At 36.4% G+C, this 20616-nt stretch overlaps 1 protein-coding gene and 1 long non-coding RNA gene across 6 annotated transcripts in view; one reads left to right on the top strand and one right to left on the bottom strand.

Moving 5' to 3' along the window:
- Positions 1–20616, top strand: part of LOC106868471 (uncharacterized) — a 374724-nt gene that overhangs the window by 298905 nt on the left and 55203 nt on the right. For 4 of the 5 annotated variants that reach the window (XR_016241222.1, XM_089349730.1, XM_089349731.1 and 1 more), the window contains 3 exons: positions 2810–2950; positions 5225–5395; positions 14506–14648. Coding sequence is in view for 4 of the 5 variants with exons in the window: in XM_089349730.1 (XP_089205856.1) it covers positions 2810–2950; positions 5225–5395; positions 14506–14648 (455 nt within the window). In the remaining variant the exon portion in view is untranslated. Of the gene's footprint in view, positions 1–2809; positions 2951–5224; positions 5396–9610; positions 11008–14505; positions 14649–20616 lie in introns of those variants that run through there. The other variant, XM_089349732.1, reaches the window with a different exon arrangement.
- LOC149136747 (uncharacterized) lies at positions 11284–14483 on the bottom strand. The gene is made up of 2 exons (XR_016241226.1): positions 13894–14483; positions 11284–11897 (listed from the first exon to the last, which is right to left on the bottom strand). It is a non-coding gene; the product is annotated as an uncharacterized LOC149136747 (long non-coding RNA).

The raw sequence follows: 20616 nt of genomic DNA, 5'->3' as shown, positions 1-20616 counted from the left end.
ATGATATATATATATATATATATATATATATATATATATATATATATATATATATATATATATAATACAGGGTATCTAAGAGATACCGCCACGCTGAAAAATAGCAGTCAAATCCTGACTCTAAACCACAATAAATGTTCATATAGCACAAGGAGCGAAGACGAAGACAAAATAAACCAGCTATTTTTCAGCGTGGCGGTATCTCTTAGATACCCTGTATTATAATTTTAAATAATTATTACCTTTGATGGTTTTTATTCCCATGCTGGCCACTTGATAAAGTCAATATTTTAAATATCGATCTTATCCTTATTTATATATATATATATATATATATAGATATAGATATATATATATATAATCTTCAAGCCAGACTCAATGATGTCTGGATCTATGACACTTCCATCATTCGCCACGGCTCCAAATACCATCATAGAGGCAGGATTCTTAGTCTCAAACACAGGGGGTGCATCGGAAGGGATGTATACAATCACTCAAGAATTTCTGCGATTCACCTCAGGGTCTACAGTGAACTTCTTGTCAACATACACGAGAGTTTTTCCTGCAACTTGATGCTTGATGAATGACAGAAGCTTTGAACATCTCTCGGCTCTGATTGTTTTAGCCTTGACTGTGAAGAGGTGACGACGTCGTCAAAAATAACTAGTCATGCCAAGGTTCCTGTTCACAGTGAATGGGTTGGCTTCAATCGAGCGTTTGAGGCTAGCGACAAACTTTGAATTGCTTGGAATCACTTCGAGTCTTGTGTTCTTTTCTATCAATCTTTTCCTCTTCTTTAAATGGTTTATACAAATGATAAACTGTTGATTTTGGAAGTTTCGTCGACTTGACAATTTAGCGTGCGCTAAAACAACAATAGCGGAACGATTCTGTTGTTCCATGACTTTCCGTTGTCGAATTATTTCGCTATTTACCTGAAAAATAAAGAGAAGGATTAGATTTTCAAGCAGGCAAGGTTTTGTCAAAAAAAGGAAATGTTAAACCCACTAAGTCAACTGTTTAAAATTGGTCTCAGTTTATCTGCAAGACCCTGTACTATGAATATAAAAAAAACACATACCAGTAACGATACCTCTACGGGTTTGCTAGATATGTTAGAATTACTAACTATGTCTCTTTGGTATTACACCCTATGGTCTGCAGAAAGCAAAGGGCATACTGAATAATGTAAACCTACCTACATTAGGTTTGAAAAAAATATATATAAATAACGTGGATAGAGTTGTAATACCTTTATTCACAGATCTACTCTGTCAGAACTGACTTGGGACTAGATATTACCAACACTTACTGATATATATACTTCGATGTAACAAATGGTGTGAGACTTGTTTGAACAGAGAACCGATACATTGTATTGTATTTATATAAGGGATAAGAATACGTTACAAAAAAGGTGCATGTTACATATAGAAAATTAGTGCTCAGATCGGACTAGATACTGAAATCTAACGTTGAACAAAGGTAGATGGAATCCAGGCAGACAAGAGTTAGCTAAAAGCAATGTATCATCCGAGCTAATGAAAGTACAATAAAACAGAAGATGGGCAGGCGGTTGTTGATGGCGTCAAAATAGTTTCTGTGATATCAGAGTATGAACTTTCAGGATATCAATCTATCTATGAAGAACCACTATGAACCCTCGATTCCCTGATTTTCCTTTCCTTTCATTCTTTATTTATTGTTTGATTCACATATATTTCTCTTTCTCTCTCTCTGGAATATTTTGAAGTACACACATCAAGCTATAAATAAAAGCATGCTAATATTGGGTTGAAAAATCCCTTTTCGATAGGCAAAGACTATAAAATTCTCCTGATGTCAACTAATATATATTGTTTCGATACCATTAACAAGCGCCTGGCTCCCTTTATTTTATCAAACTGTATTTATATAACCACTTCAATCGATAAATTAAATTTTGAAACAAATTCACAAACAAAATGAAGATAAACCAAACCAAAAGCAAGTATACTATTCCCGTTTACTTTCTTTCTACTTACGAAACTAAATGTTTTGTAAATTGGGTAACGTTTTAAGAAGGTTGATACTATAAAGATTTCAGTGTGAGCTTTTTACAGCTAGAACTACGAATCAGTTATTAATTTTCTGTAATGTATGGGCTATTTTTGCATTTTTGCATCCAAGTATTCAGAGCAAGAACTAAGAATTCTTGTAAATAGTTAATACATTGTTGTTGGCACTCCGTCGCTTACGACGTCGAGGGTTCCAGTTGATCCGATCAACGGAACAACCTGCTCGTGAAATTAACGTGCAAGTGGCTGAGCACTCTACAGACACGTGTACCCTTAATGTAGTTCTCGGGGACATTCAGCATGACACAGTGTGACAAGGCTGACCCTTTGAATTACAGGCACAACAGAAACAGGAAGTAAATGTGAGAGAAAGTTGTGGTGGAAGAGTACAGCAGGGTTCGCCACCATCCCCTGCCGGAGCCTCGTGGAGCTTTAGGTGTTTTCGTTCAATAAACACTCACAACGCCCGGTCTGGGAATCGAAACCGCGAGTCTGCTGCCCTAACCACTGGGCCATTGCGCTTCCACAGTTAATACATTAAGATGTAAGTAATAGTCACTGACAGTCATCTGTTAGAGATGAACTATTCTCTAGTCTAAAAGAAAGAGAAAATTCAATACGAAATGTAGTCATTAATACTATATTTCCCCGTATATTAATATTCCTCTTGAACGCTTACAACTTTCGAGTAACTATTATTGATATTTATCTGATACATTAAACATTTTGTCTTTCTTTCTATATTTTTGCAGTGCCAAAATTTGTTGGCGACAGATGTGAAACCCACTCGCATTGTTACTCTCGATTGAATAATACAGAATGTGTCAAAAATAAAACTTGTATCTGTAAATATGGATTCAGCAGTTCGCCCGACGATTCGAAGTGTGTCTCACGTAAGTATTGCTATAATGACAATAACGGTTTCAAGTTTTGGCACAAGGCCAGCAATTTCGGGGTAAGAGGCAAGTCAATTACATCGACCTTAACGCTTAACTGATACTTATTTTATTGACCCCGAAAGGATGACAGGCATAGTAGACCTAAATTCAATGTAAAGACGGACGAAATACCGTAAACATTTGCCTAGCATGCTAACGAATTCTGCCGCCTTTTAAATAATAATAATAATAATCCTTTCTACTGTAAGCACAAGGCCCGAAATTTTTGGGGGAGAGATAAATTGATTACACCGACTTCAGTGTTTCACTGGTACTTACTTTATCGACCCCGAAAGGATGAAAGGCAAAGTCGACCTTGGCGGAATTTGAACTCAGAACGCAAAGATGGATGAAATGCCGCTAAGCATTTTGCCCGGCATGCTAACGATTCTGCCAGCTCGTCGCCATAATAATAATAATAGTTATATCAGTAGTGGAGTAGTCACTACTGATAAGTTTGTAATTTTCAAACGAAACTAGTAATAGATAGATAGATAAAGAGAGAGTTCAACTCCTTCAAACGTCAAATTTTCCCTTTCATTCTAATGGAGTCGAAATAATCGGCTATACCCACCATCCAAATTGTATACCCATGTAAAAAGAAAATCAGCGTTAAATAAGATTTATTTACAGCTGTTACGTTCTTATTTCAATTCCTGCCAAGGTCAGCTTTACGTTTCATTCTTTCGATAAAATACGTACCAGTTCAGCACTAAGGTCGAATTAATCAACAACCCTCCCACCTCTAAAGTCATTGTAACCAAATCTTCTTCACATCGGATAAGAGACTTATACTCAGAAAAAAAAAATGAGAGATGGTTATGAGTGGAACGCTTTTGGTCGTATGCCTGCTTAATCAGGGACTGAACGACAACAACATGTAAGTGGCCATCTTATAATAAAGATGAGCGTCAAGTGAGTCGTGTGTGGTTTCCATTTCCTGTTGAAACCAATTCACTTCAGTTACGCCACCACTAATGGCTTTCATAACCACATAGAGTTCACACACGCATATGTGTTTGTAAGAATACAAATATAATATTCACATGTACAATTACACACAATAAATATATGTTCTAAAAGTGTGAGATATATTTGATTTCATATAAATATGAGATTTAAAATATTACAGTCGGATAAATGTTTTCTGTAATTATATGGTCATATGTCCAGCCAAAAACAGACTAATGGATATTAGTTTCTATGGCAGTAATACTTAAGAGCGAAAGCTAGAAATCAAAGTAGTAAAGGTGTCAAGAAAATGATATTTGGAGAATAATCTTAAATTTAAAGTTTATTTCTAGAAACAGAAACGAATCATGTATCAATGACTTTTTTCTATTTTGTAAACACGTAAAATATTCTAGTTTTAAATATCAGTTTAATTAAGTCGCAAAATCCATGATGATAGTAGCAGGCGAACTGGCAGAAGCGTTAGACCTTGCGGCATCCGTTCCAGTTTTTAGCATTCCGAGTTCAAGCAGTGTTGAAACACACACACACTCACACATATAATGTATACGGTGGGCTTCCTTCAGTTTTCGTCTACCAAATCCACTCACAAGGTTTTGGTCGGCTCGAGCCAATAGCAGAAGACACTTACCTAAGGTGCCACGCAGTGGGACCGAACCCAGAACCATGTGGTTAGGAAGCAAGCTTCCTATGTAAAACTCTTAAATATAGATTTGGTTATTTCCTGAAACATGTTCATGATATCCTAATTTTTAGAATAGTTTTGATTGATCCCATGAAATACAATTTTAATTTGAAAACTAGTTAATAGCATTGAAATTAATTCGGAAAAGCTATGCTTATTGAGCATAGCTTTTCCTCAAACCTGAGGAATCAAAAGGCAGGTTACCTGATTTTCATGGTATAAAGTGACAGAGATCTCAACATTCCTCCGGAAAGGGATGCTGGACTGTTGCAGGGTACGAGACCAGCGATTTTGAGGGCAGTAGGCAAATCAATCACATCGACACCAGTACTTGACTGGTGCTTTATTTTATCGACCCTGAATGGATGAATAGCAAAGTTGACTACGGTCGGATTTGAACTAAGAACGTAAGCCGGAAGAAATGTCGTTAATCATTGTGTGCGACACGCTAACGATTCTGCCAGCTCGTCCATCGGTTACATAGTTTTGTTCAATTTTATTTAAAGCTTTGCTTTATTTGAATCTGTGTTAATTTATAGATTAGTATCTATTTTTCCCTCTCCACATTGCAGGCCCGACATTACCTCCATACGTATCAATGCCACTTCTGAACTATACAACTTGTGATGAGTCTAATTCATGTGGTCGAAATGAACACTGCGTGAACATTACAGAACGGAAATCAATATGTCAATGTATACCTGGTTATTCATCTACTGTAGGCGAAAAACTAAATTGTATAGGTATGTATTACTTTATAACAGATGTTTTAAAAGTTGCTTGTTTTGAATCCTGTCATTGTTGCTACACTGTGTTCTTTTGGCCAAGATACTCAGTTTTCAGCCGACGGAAAAAGCCCATTTATCAAACAGTGTGTAATAGAACATAGAATGACTTATCTGTATATAAAGTATTAGGTAAAGTGCTCTGAAGTTTTTAGACGTTTCATTGAAATACTGTCAGGTTTGACTTCGCTTTCATCCTTCTTGCGTATGTTTATCTTTTACTTGTTTACGTCATTAGACTGCAGTCATGCTTGGGCACCACCTTGAACATTTTGTAGAATGAATTGATCTAAGTATTTAATTTTGTTAAGCCTGGCTTGTAAGCAATAGCTAACACACACACACACACAAGTGTGTGAGACTAGCTTCTTTCAGTTTCCGTTTACTATATCTACTCACAAGGCTTTGGTCAGCCCGAGATTATAATAGAAGACACTTTTCCAATGTGCCACACAGTGAAACTGAACCCGGGACCATGTGGTTGGGAAGCAAGTTTCTTACCACACAGCCATGCCATCAAATAAGTATTGCTTAACTGTAGGTCGTCCCTGTTTTGGAAGTCTACAAAATGTCGTCGGTACTGCCCCTCTCTCCTAAGTAAGTAATGGACAATATCTGGTAATTGTTGTGTTGACCCATAATGAAAGAAGATTATTTCTCTGCCGGTGTGATTTGAACTGGATGAATTTATAATATTTTGCGTTGAACACTGTTAAGCCAACTGAAACAAGTGAAAGATTAACACACACAGTTATTAGAGGGAAAAGTGATATAAAGATTTTTCTTTTCTATTTATAATTATTTCATTTTACTTCAAAACAATTTTATGTCTACTTCTATTTGGTACATTGGCATCATATGTAGTATACTTGATGCAACTTTAATTCTTTCTGAGATCAAATAGCAGGAATATATAATCGTCGTGAATAAAGTTACACCAAATCGTAATATACACTGACAACTATTAATGTGATTTTGTCGAAATTTTGATACCTTTTACGCACCATAAATTTCAGTTTACTTCAATGAGAATATCATAATTACTACATTCTGTGCCAAAACAAACTCGTGGAAGAAACTGTTTAATTTCACTAATAAATGTGAATAATATTGCGAAGTTTGAAATATTAAACTAGATTTCGTAGAAGCTCTTAAAATGTTTCTAACAACTTTAAACTTAATGAGAGCTAAAGTAAATTTAGGCAAGAAATTATTATAAAGACTGCTAGCTAAGAAAGCTTTTGTTAATTTGTCAAAATATGACACCTTTCGTAGTCATAAACCAACATTATACCTTCCGTCATACAGTTCTATATTTATGAGATGAGGAATTATGTACATTATTTACATTCGACGGATATTTGTCCTCCTCTTATTTGTTGTTAACACAACGTTTCGGCTGATATACCCTCCAGCCTTCTTCAGCTTCTTCAGGTGTCTTGGGGGAAATTTCGAACCTGGGTTCTCATTCCTAAGGTATTTTTCGATGTTATTATTATTATTGTTAAGGTCACTGCTTGGAATATGCCCGTGGGCATATGGCGTAGTGGTTAAGAGCGCGGGCTACTAACCCCAAGATTCCGAGTTCGATTCCAAGTAGTGATCTTAACAATAATAATAATAACCTCGAAAAATACCTTAGGAATGAGAACCCAGGTTCGAAATTTCCCCAAGACACCTGAAGCAGGCTGGAGGGTATATCAGCCGAAACGTTGTGTTAACAACAAACAAGATGAGGACAAATATCCGTCAAATGTAAATAACCTTCTATCATATTCTTGTTTGTTAATTTCTGGATATTTGTCAACTACGCACTTCGTATTTCTCTTTTGCTCACGTTTTGTTGGTCATCCTTATATCATATACCCAGGCCTATTCCCCATTTTTTTAGGAGGAGGTAGCCACAGCAAGACACACCAGGCATTCCATTTATTTCCCAGCTCGAAGGGGCGAGCCTCGTTCTATGCTCTGGTTAAGACATAGAACGCAACCTCAAATATCAGCAGCGGGGCCCGACAGCATATGCTGGTTCTGTACCCCTTTGACCAACATCAAAATTCACTCATCCGTCCACTAACACTCTCCAAACTTTCCTATCACTTATAAACTCTCTTGCCTCTCTCACTCCAACACCTAACAACCAAAGCTTTCCTCACTCCATCCATCCACACTAACCGAGGTCTGCCTCTGATTCTGCTGCCTACTACTTCAGCTTCATCACCCTTATTACTATTCTCTCCATGTGGCCAAACCACCTCAATATTTGTCTATCCAATTTGATCACCACCGATCAAATATGATCAATAAAATCGGTGGCGTCAAACTGAATGTGTTTTCATCTATTCTGATATTACTGGATCAGCTAACAATCTTACTAAAGCGATTTCTTTGTCGTAATATATCGGATTTCCAAATTTTTATATCAATGTTGTATAGAACATAACTCCTCACATTCTAGGGTTAAACATTTGTTGAGTTCAATACGTCTGCATGTGTGGTTTGATATCAAATTCTCCAAACGATCCTTTAACATTGCATACGCTTCACGTTTAGCAAAATATTGTATTTTTGTGTAGTTTTAACCTGAATGTTAAAGACCTGGCTTCACTGAAAAGTCAATCATTCGTATCTGTCTTACTGTATTTTGTATATTCAACAGTATAGTGTCGGTGTTTAATTTATACAGGCTTTTAGATTTGACACAGTAAAAAAAAAAGACTTTGCTAACTTTCTAATAGTGGTTATATATATATATATATATATATATATATATATATATGCGCGTACACTCTTCTAAATGGAGTGTACTCAATGAATTAATTTACTCGGTTATATCGGCATTATTTCATCGATCTATATGTATCGAATGGTTAAGTTCGCTTTTATTTCTCTCTCTCTCTCTCTCTCTCTCTCACATTACATTCTACTTCGCGCGTCGAATCCCATTGTTACAATAGAATTACAACAGAAGATAATCATATGAAGTTTTGGGTGATGGTGGGGCTTGTCAGTTACATCGACCCCACTGCACAATTGGTACTTATTTTATCGACCCCAAAAGGATGAAAGCCAAAATTGTTTTAGCGGATTTTAACTCGGAATCAAAGACGGACGAAATGCCTCCAAGCATTTTGTTCGGAATGTTAACAATTTCACCAGCTCGCTGCCTTGGTACTACTAATAATAATGTCTATTATTACACACTTTTAGTGTGTGAAGTAGTTACTTCGCTGTCGAAAGAAAACCCCTATGTTGTTATCTCAAGTTTATTTTTGAAGATAAGAGACTAAGAAAGTCTAGTTTGAATTTGTGAAGACTGGTGGGAAAATCTTCGACACAAAAAGAAAAAAATGTAAGACTAACTTTTACATTAGCCACATGGCTGGAAGAAACGAAACAAACCAAAAAGCCAGTACCGTAACAGAAAAAAAAAATTAAAACAGATTTACGTACACAGAATGTCTTTCGACTTAGCGACAGAAATTCGGTGGTGCCTTATGGGAGGGAAGAGAAGGAAAAAGTACAGATGGATCGAGAAAAAGATAGTAAGAACGAGAACGGATTATTGCGGAGATAAACCAGAGAAGGTAGGTCTGAAACGGAGAGGGGGAATAGATGGAAATATAGATAAACGGATATAAATAAGGGTGGATAGCTAAAAAGATAGGATAGAAAGATAAATGGAAGCGAGCGTTGAAAAGGAGGTGCGTAATTACAAAAAACGATATAGTCAATCAATGAAAACGATAGACAGAGAAAGCAGCAGAAAAGTAAATATGAAGAAATAAGAACTGATAGGTAAGTTGATACAGAGGGATAGAGATAAGTTATTTCTTTATTGCCCACGGAGGGGGAGGGGAGACCACATAGAGGAGACAGCACAGCCTGATTGGGGTCAGACACAAACATGATGGTTAAAAATTAATGCAGCAATAAAATGATGAATTTGATGATACAAATTTCATTACAAAGTTACAAACATAAAAATGGGGCAAGGGAACAAGGTAAAGCTCCGACCCCACGAGCCCTGTTCTCCTGCCAACACCTTTCGGTACGACCTATGGCATGCGCACGAGGCGTCTTTCTCACACACAACACTCGTACTACACACGCCCATCTTTCTTTGAACATTCTCTCAGACAAACATCTCTCCAATCCCACTTTCCTTTTCAGGTGAAAAATCTCACCAACCCGAGGCCAGAGAGGAAGCTGTCTGTCGCTGATCCTTTCACTCTTGTCTTCCATATCCCCTCTTTCGCAATTGCTACCACTGCAATTCTTACCTTCTTTCGTGAAGAAATCCAGTGGGTCAATTTTTAGAATTGACTCAGACGACAACTGTACTCTTCTTGAACCCTGAACTGCAGGTGTTCCGCATAAGCCCACACTTGTGACAGGGATAGAGATAGGTATCGCACAACAAGGGGGAAAGCTAATATGCTTTTCAACCTCGAGGAAAATTAGTTTTAGACCAACCAGGAGATAAAAAAAAATTGGCCAGTAGAATGGTCATTTCGAAGATATAGAGGTTCTTGCACGATAAAGGAAGGTGATTGTGCTTTTTAGCTTCAGAAAAACCGTTTCTGCATCCTTGAATGTAACTACATCCGCTGCTCTCATGACTGATAACTTATTATTGAGCTGGCAGAATTGTTAGCACTTTCTTCCAGCCCTTTACGTTCTCAGTTCAAATCCTGCCGAGGTTGACTGCTTTTTCATCCTTTTGGTGTCGATAAAATAAAATAATCAATTACTGTATGTTGATGTAATCGACTAGCTCTTCCCAAAATTTCAGGCCTTGTGCCTATAGTAGAAAGGATTATTTAGTGGCTATATCAAATATTCCCGTTTTTGTACAGAGCCTTATTCATTCTTTGTCTCACTTTCAAATCGTCCAAGTATCAAAAGGAATCCAATAATACATATAAATTACCAGTACAACTTGATTATAAATACTTATGTGTATGTAGTTATATCTATGCGTTTAATAAACAAATATTTAGTCTCTCCGTAAAATAGGCTCCGTTTCCAGCGGCACGAAATACAGATCGATGTAACTAGTCTCCTCTTTAGTAATATTCAGAGATCGCTTGCTATTCCTTGTCTCCATGTTGTCGAGAGGAAATAGCATACAAGTACTTATTAAAAATTATAAGATTGTGAATATTCTTAAGGGTTTACATTTCTTAAGACGATGGGATATAATATGAACGAGTTTGTTACTTCTAGCAGGTAAAGCGATCAGACAAAGTAGGCACGGGCAGCCTTTGTTCGGGGAGCAGGCTGCATTAGATATAGTACATCATCAGGTAGGCTGCACTATTAAAAAGAAAGACCCTAAGTTAATTTTTCGTTAGGTCCTTTGGCTGCAGGTTGTTAGAAATTGAAGTGGAGGTTTCCTCATTAGATCATGCTCATTGAGGAAGGTGTGGGTATGTGGTTAAGAAGATCGCGTTGCAACCGTGTTTTCGGGTTCAGTCCTACTGCGTGACACTTTGAGCAAGTGCTTTCTACCACAACGTTAGGTCCAACTAATACCTTGTAAGAAAATTCGGTAGAGAGAAACTGTAAAGAAGACTGTTGTGTGTGTAATATATATATATATTCTTATTTTATCTAGTTTCAGCTCATGAGTTGTGGCCATGCTGGGGCACCGTCATTTATATATATATATATATATATATATATATAATGTGTCTATTTCTCCCTCCCCCGTTTGATTGTTGGCTTGTTTGGGTCCTCTTAATTTAGCAAAAAATAACGACAAAAGTACTGGCAGCGATTTGTTCGAGCAAACCCCTTCAAAATGATACCCCAGCATGTCCGCAGTCCAATGACTCTGAAACAAGTAAAAGATAAGATTGGTTGTTGTTTTCCATTATATCTCTGAAATCAGTTGTTCAAGCTATGATTTTCTCTTGTTATATTCTCTTCAAGCATTGTGTGTCCCGAGCAACATTATGCAATGTGTTATTTTTTAAGACGAAAGGCTGATTTCGGGCACAGATAAACGTTATTTCTAGCTCACAAGTCCTATCCTCCCTTAGAATAGAGAGGAGGGAGATGGATCAGTTGGCTTGGGCTTGCTACTTTGAGGAGGCTTAATCCCCTTATTAGAAACAAACGAAGTATCCTTTGTTAAATATGTACCAAAAGATAGTTTTTTTTGTTCTGTTACCCTTAGTATGCACCTTACATATACATTTATATACCAGTAATCCATGCAAAAATCATACATATCTGGCACTGCTTACGAAAATATTTAATGAACAGCTTAAAATAGGACCTACATTTCACAAATTACCTGGGTCAATTACCATTTCCACTATGGCTAATACTTCACATTTAACCCAAGCCTATTACTAGATTTTCACGGAACTCGAAGAAGCGACCACCTAGAAACGTCTCTCGTTAAATAGTGTGTTCATTAGTTGATGTTTTACGTTTTCTTTGTGAGTAGCTACAAGAAAAACAAAATAGAGAAAAATAACTGTGATGATTGGTAGAAAAAAATATTCGCATAACAAACAGTCTTAATGTATTTTCCATGTGTTGTTTTTGTATAAAGATGGTCTGAGTATATTTAGTAACGATTCTACAGGCAAGGCGCCATTTTGTTCGCACGAATCTATTTATAATTTATATGCATGCATGATTCTGTTTTCTTATTACAATAAGTATGCTGTATGTCGTTATACAGTGACTCTTTTGCCTCTCTTCGTGGCAGTGGGGTAATTTTGATGCAAATGTCATTTGCAAAATATTTAACATGTTCTATACATGATTTCAACATTTTCCACATTGAAAGCTTTGTATTGCAAGCAGTGAATTGGCAGAGTCGTTAGTGTAAAAAAAGAAAAGAAAACAAAGTCTTGCTATATTTGTTTTTGCCTTTCTGCACTCTGAGTTCAAATCCTGCCAAAGTCAATGTTTTTTTTTTTTTCATCTTTTCGGGCTCCATAAAATACAGCTCCAGTCCAGGCAGCTGATTAACAAAGTTGTTAAACCGTTTTAAGCTTCTGAAGCATTATTTGTTTTGACTGAGTTCTTAGGTGATTGATTCAATTCCGATGTTCGATTAAACACCGTCTGGTAACTGGGTGCCTGCAGCGGCGTTCATTCTAATTAGAAAAAATATGCCCAGATTTATATTTACTTGCCGACGTTGAAACATTAGCTATTGGCTGATAGTATTTTTCTCATTAGCATTTATTTCTAGTTGGTGTTTTATTACTTCTATTAAATATTTCTACGCTAATTTAACCATTGTATTTCTTAATCATAGTATTTCTTTCTTTTCATACGGATGGCACGTCTACGTTATTTATTAGTATATGTCTCTAATATCACGATATCGGTCAACTGTGTGCTCACGATCTGCATTGTGTAAATTGACACTTTTATTTATCTCCTGTTTCATAAACCTCTATTATATATATATATATACATACTTCGTATCTTTTTAATGGTGCATGTTTTTTATACCCGATATCTCACACTCGCTGTGTTTTCATAAGGAAATACAGAAAACAGAAGTCAGCAACGAAATTAATATCTGAAGAGAAATAAGCAGTTGCCAATATTCTTTCGTTTAACACCGTTTTGTCAGCCTGGTCTGATAGAATCGCTTACTTGTTTTTTTTTTTTCTTTGTGGAATTGACATTATTTATTTATATCCAGACTTCAAGAAGTTCTTGTTTTACCTTTCACACCCAACACGTTGATAGTTTCCTCCTGTTATTTACTTAACGTGTCAATAGACAAGTAAATATAAATATTTTTAACAAAGGCGCAAAGGGCCACATAATTTATAGCAGAAACGGATTATATCGGACTAGTATTTGACTGGTACTCATTCTGTCTACCAAGGAAAGATAGCCCATGTCAGCAGTAATTGAACTGAGAGCGCAAAGACACACACATATATATATATATATATATAGCATAGTACTTTTTTACATCGCTTAACCGTTTCTGCAATTAATCAGCCAAATAAATAGTAAAATGTCTAAACGATGAACTGATTTGTTTGTAGGAGATACTGATTTCACTCTGAGTACTGTCATATAGATGTGAATATTTCAAAACAATATGATAAATCACAGTGATTAAATACATAACCCCTCGGGTATTTTCTTGTTGGGACGTTTTTATTTGATTTGAAGGCGTTTTGATATGCTGAATCCAAAAATGGTATCCATTTCTTACCATCATATCTAACAAGATAGCCAGAACCACCAATCATCAATGGGTGTTATGCGTGGACTTTAAGATGGTCAGTTTTCTCTTGGGGCAACAAAGTGGGTACACCAAATACCCACGCTTTTCATAATGTATAATAGTAGAGCCAGGGAAAAAAATTGGGTGATTAAAGAATAATTGCAGCGTCAAGAATGATCGCAGTGTCTTCTAATGTGATTAAAGAGGCTTTAGTTCAACCAGAAAATCATCTTACCTCTACTTCATATCAGCCTTGGCATTATGAAGCAATTTATTAAATCTCAGAATAAAGATGGTTCTCCCGACTCATTCGTCACTCCTCTTGTCATCACTCATGTCACTCAGACTAAGCACAGCTTTTCGTCTCCAGATTATCATCCCTCTTGAATTTGATCCCTGTTCAAGTTATTGTAGTTTAGCTCCAGTTCAATCCTGACTCAATATACATCATCAAACGCGTTCTAGTCGTGACTATCACATCTGCATTTATGTCAGAGTATGATTAGTCTTTCCTTTTTCTATAACACTACAGTTTATTTAGATGGAGTTTCGCTGCCCTTTTTACCAGATCGAGCAAGCATCTTCCGTTCTTTTTTGTTGGTTTGTTTTTTTGTTTTCTTTATGGTTAAAAAATATTTTAAAAGTTTCATTCTTTATAAGTACGTTATTAGAGATCGGCTACTCATTCCTGTCCACACTTTATTCATGAGTTTCCTGCAGGTATTAACTTGCAATTATTACAAGGATACATTAATAATGTCTATCTCAAACACTTAAAATACAATTAAAATAAAAGTGAACATAGCATTGCATTTCATATTTTATTACTGCTTTCATTTCTTTTCAGAGGCAATGACGTTTTTGCTACATATCGAGTTACGAGAAGAAGCTGGTACTTTCGACTACAAACCGTTATATTATATCTCAGAATACGCCAATAAATCGCACAAACAGTATGAAAATATAAGTAATCGGATTTTACGATCAGGGGTGAGTTACTTATGTCTAATTATATCTTTTTTTCCCCACAAATATAAAATCAGTCATTAATAGTGCAGTAGTCGTAATTGATGTTCATGATCAAAAGCTTTCTGCACCTTCACACATCTTGCTTTCGGGATTAGTTTATCTAGGAATACATTAGCGTTTGCTTAATTTTTAAAGCCGTGTTGTTTGATATGAGATTTAATTGCTATATCTTACAGGTTACGCAACCATTTAGAAGCTTCCTGACTAATACATCGGTAAATATTTATAATAGAAGCTATGATGGTCGGGCCTTTATTCAAGGCATTAACTATGCTTGTGAAATGAAATAACACTAATTGGGAACTGAAACCGGTTAGTTTGTCATATGGAAGTTTCGCTCATTTCTACAATACCTACCTCTTACTTAAGAAATAGTGGTGCCTTCTGATTCGATGTTTTTAGGCAAGGAAAATGAAATATTGTGACATTTAAGTGATTCCAAAAAGATACTGTTGGGGAGAGAGAAGCAAAATTCTCCTAGTAACAGCGGTACTTTGTACATATCGCTCAGTTATATGAGCGTATACTAATGTACAATTAGTTTCACACTTGGAGATTTGTATGTCAGTAAAAACTTCCCAGATTTTCCTGACGGAGTGAAATTCTACTCTGTGCAATGCAGGTTTTGCAATATTTCGCAGAGATTTTAGAGCATTTGATATACTACATTGTGCTATTCGTTCAGGTTCTATGCGAGCTGAGTTCAAATCGCACTGAGGCCAACATTCTATTCAACATATTCCCTTCTCAGATTCATATTGCTTTTCGTCCTTGTCAATAAAAAAAGAATCCCTATTCGCATGAATATATATAATTAACATCTCGCATAATATGGATAACAGAATTAAACGAATATTCAGAGCACGATGTATAATGCATAGCAAGAAATTTTCCCCTCAACATCTGGATAATTAAACACAGCTCTAATAATCAATCAAAATTCCAATAAATAAACAAGCAAACAGGAGATGATAAATCAACGAATAATTTAATATAGCAGCGTTTTTCTTCTCCCTCTCTCCCTCAAAGACATCAGCTGTGATTAGACAGAGAGAGAGAGATTGACTGAATCCACCAGGTTTATATTACCAAAGACACGTATTTCACCTAGGCACAGAGATGTCTATGTAGTTAAAAAGCTCACTTTGCAACCAATTGGTTTGGGGCTCATGCCCATTGCGCAACACCTAGGGCAAGTGTCTTCTCCTATAGCTTCGGGCCGACCGATGCTTTGTGAGTGAATTTAGTAGGCGGAAACTGTGTGTGTGTACCTTTTTGTTTGTCACCCCACACCGCTTGCAACCGGCGCTGGTCATTTTTTCTCTCTTGTAACACACCCCTTAACTTAGCGGTTCAGTAAAATGTACGATGGAATAAGTACCAGACTTAAATAAGTACTGAAATCGATTTATTCGACTAACACCCCTTCAAGGTGGTGTTCCGGCATGGTTAGTAGGCCAATGACTGAAACAAGAAAGGCGCCATTACGTTGGAGGCCCAACCTAGAACGATAAGCTGGAGGTAGCGAAGACAGAAGTCATTAGATATTCTGGAACAAAGCGTTCGTAACGGCTTTAGTTATAAGTATCGATTTGTTAGAGTTCTTCTGAGTAAACACGTTGGAAAATGGTGGAGCACAGTTGACGAAATCGCACACTAGATTGTTACTAGATTTTTTTTCCTTTTTTTTTTATCGAATCCTGAACGGTAAAAAGATGAATGTTAACATGATGTACACAGGATTAGCACTCAAGACAAAGAACCCCAAGCTGAATTAAATTATCGGACAGTAAGTGCGGTACCCTATTACTTTTGTCGACCTAAACAGTATTACGCATCTAGTGAAGTGCTCTAGCGTCCTGCCGCACCAGTGTATGGCCTGGTGGTTAGGATATTGCACATGCGATTGCAAGAATGTGGTTCTTGAGAAAAAAAAATAACAATTTCACATTGTTCCACTCAGTTGTAAATCGTTAAAGTTACGAAGGACTGTCGTTCTGTTCAGCAGGGATGATGGCCTGCCCACCTAACCAGCGTGGTAGCATCATTCGAGGGTAAATCAACGCAGTGTATAACATTCGATAGTCTGGCCGATACTGATGTATATGTACACACACACACACATGCTCGATTTTAAAGTTGAACTCTAAGCAGATAAAGCTGTAAACAATGGTGTGTGAATATTGAATTTTAAAAAAAAACCCTTTTAATAGAGAAATTAGAAAGCTTCGAGTTCAACTATTAGAAACGACTTATTTCACGTCCTCTCGAAGCTTCTAAATTCTTATGATGTAGCTTTCTGTTATACCTGGTTGAGAGTAGAGAAATGTAAAATACATAACACACACACACACACACACACACACATCGGGAGAGAGAAAAATATAAGATAGATGCGTGCGCACACACACACATACATATAAATCTATTTTACATTTCCCTCTCCAGTTTTCACGTTTGTCTACGGTTTAGCAGTTGTTAGTAAAAGATAGTTGTAACAGACTTTATTGAAACCAATACATCAGAATGAATATTTACGTTGTTGCTGCTGCGAATCAACCTTCCCCAACCCATCTGTTAGACCAATGATCCAGGATTACATTAATGTATCTTTCTGGCTTTTAAGATGGTGTGGTGTAAGGCTGATTTAACTGCTGCTTTTAGTAGCAAATCTCTGTCTCACATAAAAGTGCTCGCCGTGGCTCATCTGGTAGCTTTTACATTGGTGTAGGACAATGGTTCTCCGTCGGGGTCCATATGGCCCCTGAGGGTCCATATAAGATTTTGTGGGGTCCACACCACAAAATAGCAAATTGGGGACCCACAATAGTATTTTAAGTACCCCTGAAAAAAAAAACTGTTTAAAATGTATGTATTGGCATGTATGGCAAGCAACAGCTACGTTTCTTCTAACATTTTACGTAGTTCAACCTACACAAGTTAATGTGTGAAAAACCAAATAGGAATTTTGAAGAAGTTTCTATAAAACTAATTTTTAAGCATCGAATGGCTATGGGGGTCTACCAGAATGAAATAGTAATTAAAGGGGTCCATAGGAAATAATGGTTGAGAACCCCTGGAGTAGGAGATCCCCAACGCGATAACAAGTGACTCATTCGTGTATAAATCGCATCGGTAATTTACTGTGAAATTTTGGTAAAAAGAAAAACCTTTTCTCTTCATAATTTTAGCTTTGCCCTGTGTTGTCCTCTTCACAGTCTTTTCAGTTAAAATCAAGTACAAAATGGTGCGACTTACACACGAGTATATAAGGTAACTCGAGGTTTCTAAACCCTGCAGATTTCTTTTGTTTAAGAAGCCTTTTAAAGTATTAGACTGGTGTTAGTTTGATGCAAAGACCCCCGAGTCATGGTCCAGTTTTCTTTCTACCGCTCTAGTGTGCTGATGATTTTCTCCCCTTCTGATTATAAGTTTTGATTTCTAACATTGACACAAGACCGTTAAATGGATATCCAGTACTTGACTATAATTTATTTTATCGATTCTCGGAAAGATGAAAGATGACTCCGGAATGATTTAAGCTCATAATGTTGATAGCCATAAACTAAGACATTTTTCAGTCTCTCTAATGATTCTGCCAATCAGTGTAACTTCGATTAATTGCTCTGTAGATATTCTGTCCTAGATGCTTCCACTGCGCCGCTATAAAATTCCTACTTGTATTGATTTCTTACATAAGCCGTATGCTTCCAGAGGAAGCACTATCGATTAAATCCACTCTAATATTAGTGTTTAGTCTTAGATCTTCTTGCATTATTGTAAATCTGCCGTAGTTCTGTCCGCGTTTATCCAACTGGTCCTTGTATATTTGAGGGTTTCCTGGAATTTTCAGTGCCAAATATTCTAGGATCGGCCCCTTTTCCGGATTTCATCTCCTTGCAATTTTTGTACACCGAGCTGCTAGCAGGCGCCAAAAATAACCTGCTAAGCGAAACCATGACGTAATTTTGAGGATCTTCTGTAAGCGTCATTAGCTGAATGTCATTAGATTTTTGGCAACTTTTGCAGTCATTTTCCATGTTTCACTGCTATACAGCACTTTGGGCAGAGCTCTTGCATTTTAAAATGCACATCTTCTGTGCAGTACTGTTGCTTGTTGATCGAAATCTGGCACATATGCTGGAACAGGGCTCATACCTTGCCAAATCAATTATTACTAATTGGATAATAATTACTATCTAGAGGATTAGAGACAGTGTATTAACAGGTTGAATTTACGTTGGAATATGCCCAAATTTAAAAGAGATAGTTGTTTTTGCTTTGCCATAGTCAGTTGTAATTGACCAAGTCTCATGACAAAAGACGCTCCAGCTGTGACTACCCCATATTTTTACTGCAGATATATATCTGCATTATCCAATACATCCGGGCTTATTAACGGTAATTTAGCTGCTATGTTTAGCAAGATGCTTTACTGTTCAGATTTCTCTCGATGGTTTATGAAAACAAATGATTTAAGTAACAGAAAAATAGAGACGGGTTCAACTGATAAGACTGTGTGGAGTTTTGAGATATTTGAGAATGTAGTCATGCAAGAAATGTTAAAATATTTTAGAAAACATAACTTATTTATTATATAGGGGCCATACAAACTCTCTAGGAAGTTCCAATATAAAGGGCTTATGAATCAGTTGGAAATAGAAAACAAATCATCCTAGTTTCACATTGTGCAATGCAGTCCTACATATATAGAAAAAACGAGATGGTCTCGGTTGGAATTCTGCGGCTAGGGCCGGATTAAGACCCATAGAGGCCTTAAGCACTTAAAAGATTTTGACACTCCGTATATAATTCAAAATTTAAACAATAATAGACCATAGAATAATTTTTTTTATTTTTCAAAATGAAACAAAACTTAGTGAGATAGAAAAATAATGTTCAATTACTTCCACTTCATTTATATTTGAAAAGTTTTTCTCTTTTTTAATTGCAAAATCTTTGATCAGATTCTCATGACAACATGAATACTTCAAAATTATATTTCCGATCACATAAACCACTTGAAATATTATTTTTGCAAGTGATTTCTTTTGTGCCGCAAACTATTTACCATTTTTCTAGTGCCCCCTTCCTTTGATGCCCGGTGTATATGCTTATTTTGCTTAATGACTAATCCAGTACTGCTCGGAGCTGACTAGGGGTTAAATAACAAGAACAAGCAGCCAAATAGCCCTTGTATCACAACCAAGTTTCATTAAAAGGGAAGGAGGAAAAGAATAAAGTAATGCTAGATTCGCTGAATGGTCACTGTTGCAATGTCTTCGATCATAGGCCCAATAAATCGACATTGACCTTGTGTGAAACCACAACAGCAATGTAGGGGCTTTATTTGATATTGTCAGGCATAATATCTTATCAATGTTGACAGTTAAAAAACTGGCAGTTAAAAACGTTTTTATAAAGACAATTTCCTCACTTTGTGCTAAGACATTCTTTTAGAATTATCTTATGGTGTATCTGTGAGCTTACTCAACCAGGAAATTACTAAACATCAAACCAAAGAATATAATTAGATACTCTGTTACTGTATTTTGTAAATGAATAAGGAACGTTTGATTTATTACATCAACAAAATAATTTTGAATTGGGTGACTGCTTTTTAAAATAATTACAGAAAATTGCGAAGTATCCAGTCTGAGGACTACTTCCCCTACCCAGCCAGGAAAGGATAATAGCGCTACCTTTCTTCCTAGTACTAAACCGTGTATATGCATGCATTTATATCAAAACTTGGCGGTCAACCGTGTATATGCGTGCATTTATATCAACTTGGCTGAGGCTGGTTGTTCCACCATAGAACAAAACTCAAAGTGGAAATGTCAACTCCTGATGTAATAAACATATACCATTTCTACCCAACGTATCAGATAATGCTTGCACTATATAGAATATATTTTCGTATACTTTA

This window comes from Octopus bimaculoides, chromosome 3, assembly GCF_046866305.1.
Source record: "Octopus bimaculoides isolate indiv1 chromosome 3, ASM4686630v1, whole genome shotgun sequence".
Lineage (NCBI taxonomy): Eukaryota > Metazoa > Mollusca > Cephalopoda > Octopoda > Octopodidae > Octopus > Octopus bimaculoides.
The sequence above is the reverse complement of the archived record's forward strand: the minus strand, read 5'-3'. Positions and strand labels throughout refer to the sequence as shown.